The 3677-nt window shown below is 35.6% G+C and overlaps 1 protein-coding gene across 1 annotated transcript; it reads right to left on the bottom strand.

The window, feature by feature from the left end:
• Positions 1–859: 859 nt before the first annotated feature.
• On the bottom strand, positions 860–3136 carry LOC140433790 (ATP-dependent DNA helicase pif1-like). The gene is made up of 2 exons (XM_072521766.1): positions 1513–3136; positions 860–1302 (listed from the first exon to the last, which is right to left on the bottom strand). Exons 1-2 carry the CDS (start codon positions 3134–3136, stop codon positions 860–862), a joined length of 2067 nt encoding a protein of 688 aa, XP_072377867.1.
• Between the last annotated feature and the right edge of the window lie 541 nt (positions 3137–3677).

The following is a 3677-nucleotide window of genomic DNA, read 5'->3' as shown; positions in this document are numbered from 1 at the left end:
TATACACGGAAAAAGATCTGAACGACCCCTATAATATATACACGTGAACTAAGCGATATACATTCATGATACAGGGGTAATTAGGGGCTCCACAAAATTTTTAAAAATTATGAAACTATACATGTTGACGAATCGACAGAGCCAATATTATGGAATGGTCAAGTGAGCTCCGTATATCGGTGGCCACTTGACCATGGAGCTCACTTGAACCTGAATTTTAACATGGGCGGAGTCCACTTTATGCCGTAGATATATATATATATATATATATATATATATATATATATATATATATATATATATATATATATATATATATATATATATATATATATATATATATATATATATATATATATACGCGTTGCTGTGGCTTAAGTATTTGTTATATTACATTATAGTAAACGATCTAAGAGGAACAATAAGAAAACATCAGTCACGGAGTCCACTATGCTTTTTCACACAGATGGTATTTGTAAAAAAATATGGTGATCTCCTTATTTGACTTTCTACTACTATAACCCTTTAGTACAATGAAATTATTTACGAACAAAGACGATAATGTTGATGTTGGTATACAAATTCACTGGATTGAGATTTGAAGGGGAAGTACGTTGAACACAATTAATTAAAATGTTCTTACACTTGATATTAAGCAGAAATCAATAGGTACAAAATAAAAATTTATCAGATTTATTATTTCCATTTAATTTTATAACAAATATAAGTATATTACAGTATAATACAGTAAATAATATGTGACGCGTAAACTCATGAATGAGGTAGGCAAGGCAGACAGTCTTAAACTTTTAAACATTAATATCTATTTTTTTGAATTATAAATACTTTCAATTTCAATTTAATTTAACACCAATCGGTGCACAATATTTTTGGTTAACCTGTCTTTAGCTAACACAAATAGATTCGACGGTTTCCCAACACGTGAACACGCAACATATAGTTGCCCATGAGAAAAACATGGATTTTCCAAATCTAAACCACAAATGGACATTGTTTGACCTTGAGATTTATTTATAGACATGGCGAAAGCTAAACGAATTGGAAACTGTAGCCTTTTGAAGGATATGGTAGAATCTGATGGTATCATCGGAATACGTGGCAGCAGGACCACTTTTCCTTTAAACTTCCCAGCCAAAATGGTTGCTTCAAGAATGTTTCCGGTGATCTTTTTGATGACCAAACGCGTACCGTTACATAATTGAGGTGGATTCAAATTACGGAGGAGAATAATAGGGGAACCAATCTTTAATCGAAGATTATGTGGTGGCATTCCAGGGATATCTAATGAATTTAAAAATTCAATCGGAAAATTTACACTTTCATTTTCATCAACAACAGTATCGATTGATTTAAAAAACATCAGATCACCTGGTAACAACTGTTGTATCTGGAAGTTAATTTCGTCAACATCAACGTTTTTGGCTGCCAAAATCGCCCGTTGACTAAGCCATTCATAATTCAAATAATTATTCTGTATATCCGGGAAAATACTCTGAATCAATTCATTTTTATCCTGAACAACAGTGCAAAAATTATCTGGTAGTTTAATGCATTGCGTATTTGGTTGCAGTTCTATTTTACCGTTCCCAATATCTAGTAGTTGTTCGGAAAATATTTGTGCTGATGGATCATTTTGCAATTGTACTCGCATATTTATGGTCAATAGAAGTGTTTCAACACTTCGCCATAAGAATGATTGTTTCAAACATGCATTAATCTCATCCGCGAAAGTAGAGCGAGGTATAACCGGTAAGGTCTGCCGGAAGTTACCAGACAAAAGTAAGATAGCACCACCGAAAAGTTTATTATTGCTGTTTAAATCTTGGATAGTTCTGTTTAATGCTTCAAGTGAATATTTGTGTGCCATTGTACACTCATCCCAAATTATTATAGAACTCTTCCGCAACACTGCAGCTATTCCACTATTCTTTTTGATGTTACACATTGCATCTGGTTTATTACGAACGTCCAATGGCAGCTTGAATGTTGAATGTGCTGTTCGCCCACCATCCAGTAAAGTAGCCGCAATGCCTGACGATGCTACTGCTAATGCGATTTTTTGTTGCGACCGTATTTTGGCAAGAATCAACGATATTAAAAATGTCTTACCGGTTCCACCGGGTGCATCCAAGAAAAAAAAACCGCCTTGTTCAGCAGCAACAGCCAGCATAATCCGATCATAAATAATTTTTTGTTCTGCTGTCAGTAATGGTTCACTGTTCATGATAACTGTTGCTAAACTTCCATGGTCATATTGATTTTCTAGTTGTAAATCGGTATTGACTAAGTCGGTGGCTGGACGATTAGGTGATGGCATACCATAATGATTAAGTATTAAATTTGAAATAAGAACACATAAATCCTCGATCAAGACCAATGCTTCATTGTACATCTCTGGTGTATAACCTATGTTTTGGCATTGATTTGTTTGTCTAATTCGGTGCAAGATGTCTTCTGTCATACAATTTTTATATTTTTCCCACAAAGTTTGTGCTTGCGAGGGATAACATGTCGTCAAAATAATTGCAAACAACTGAAGAATGTTATTCGGTGTTGATGTCAACGCAGCATCAGCAAGCGTTAAGTCCCAATGGTTATCGTCTTCTAGCAATTGCAGTTCACGACATGCATCCTGGTATGTATTGAATACTCGACCATTAACTGTTCGTAAAAATTCAAAAAACGTTGGTGCGGGAACATTCACCAATAACAAACGTAAATAGAAGCACTCACGTTGCTTTGGAGGTACCGTGTAAAGTCTCCCCAATGTCTTAGCTTTGAATATGCCTGTAATGGAAGGATGTGGTTTTCCTTGTTTCCGTGGCTCCCATTTTTTACTGGATTTGTTCCATGTGAAATAACGTGGAACATCACCAAACACCAATGTTTTCGCGAATTGGCCAAAAACATCAGGTTTTTGACACAATGTAAAAAATTCAGTTAGAGTCGTTGTCGGAGCTTCGAACGCTCTTTGGAGAACATTTTCTTCAGTGAAGTATACACGTTGACCGTTTTCAAGATGTATTGCCAGATGTTGGACAGCAGGATCTCTTTCGTGGATGGGAAAGCTGAGAATATGCCAAATAGCTTCATTGCTGCTAATGTATCTGCCCATTTGGTATCGTGCTATTTCGTCATTTTTATTTATGTTTTGTACTTCAAATATGGCCAAATCACTGCCTTTGTTTACATATTTACATATTTACAAATATACTTAATTGATTTAACAGAACTGCAAAGCTCAACATTGATATGAGCTTTGTAAGTTTTTGAAAGTAGTGGTGAGTATGGTACCACCCACTGATTATCAAACTCAACTTGATTTGGAAAGTTCGGCAGTCGCATTGTAAATGTGTGGCCACCATTCTCAGTACTTCTGCGGCGATATATTGGATAACCATCAATATCCGTGATCGTGTCATTCGTATGCGGCTTTGGGAATTTTTTTTACATTTTCCATTTTCCATGCACGGTGACGTCATGTTGAAAGCACCGCATGGCCCATGGATCATGTGTTTGGTGACAATATCAAATAATTCTTGATCAATTAATGGGTCTGGAATTTCGGCTGAAATTATTTGATCGATTTCTTCAGGACGGATTCTATCTTTAAGCCAAACCAAAATGTGGGCATAAGGCAAACCTCGCTTTTGCCA

Source organism: Diabrotica undecimpunctata, chromosome 2 (assembly GCF_040954645.1).
Source record: "Diabrotica undecimpunctata isolate CICGRU chromosome 2, icDiaUnde3, whole genome shotgun sequence".
Classification (NCBI taxonomy): domain Eukaryota; kingdom Metazoa; phylum Arthropoda; class Insecta; order Coleoptera; family Chrysomelidae; genus Diabrotica; species Diabrotica undecimpunctata.
The sequence above is the reverse complement of the archived record's forward strand: the minus strand, read 5'-3'. Positions and strand labels throughout refer to the sequence as shown.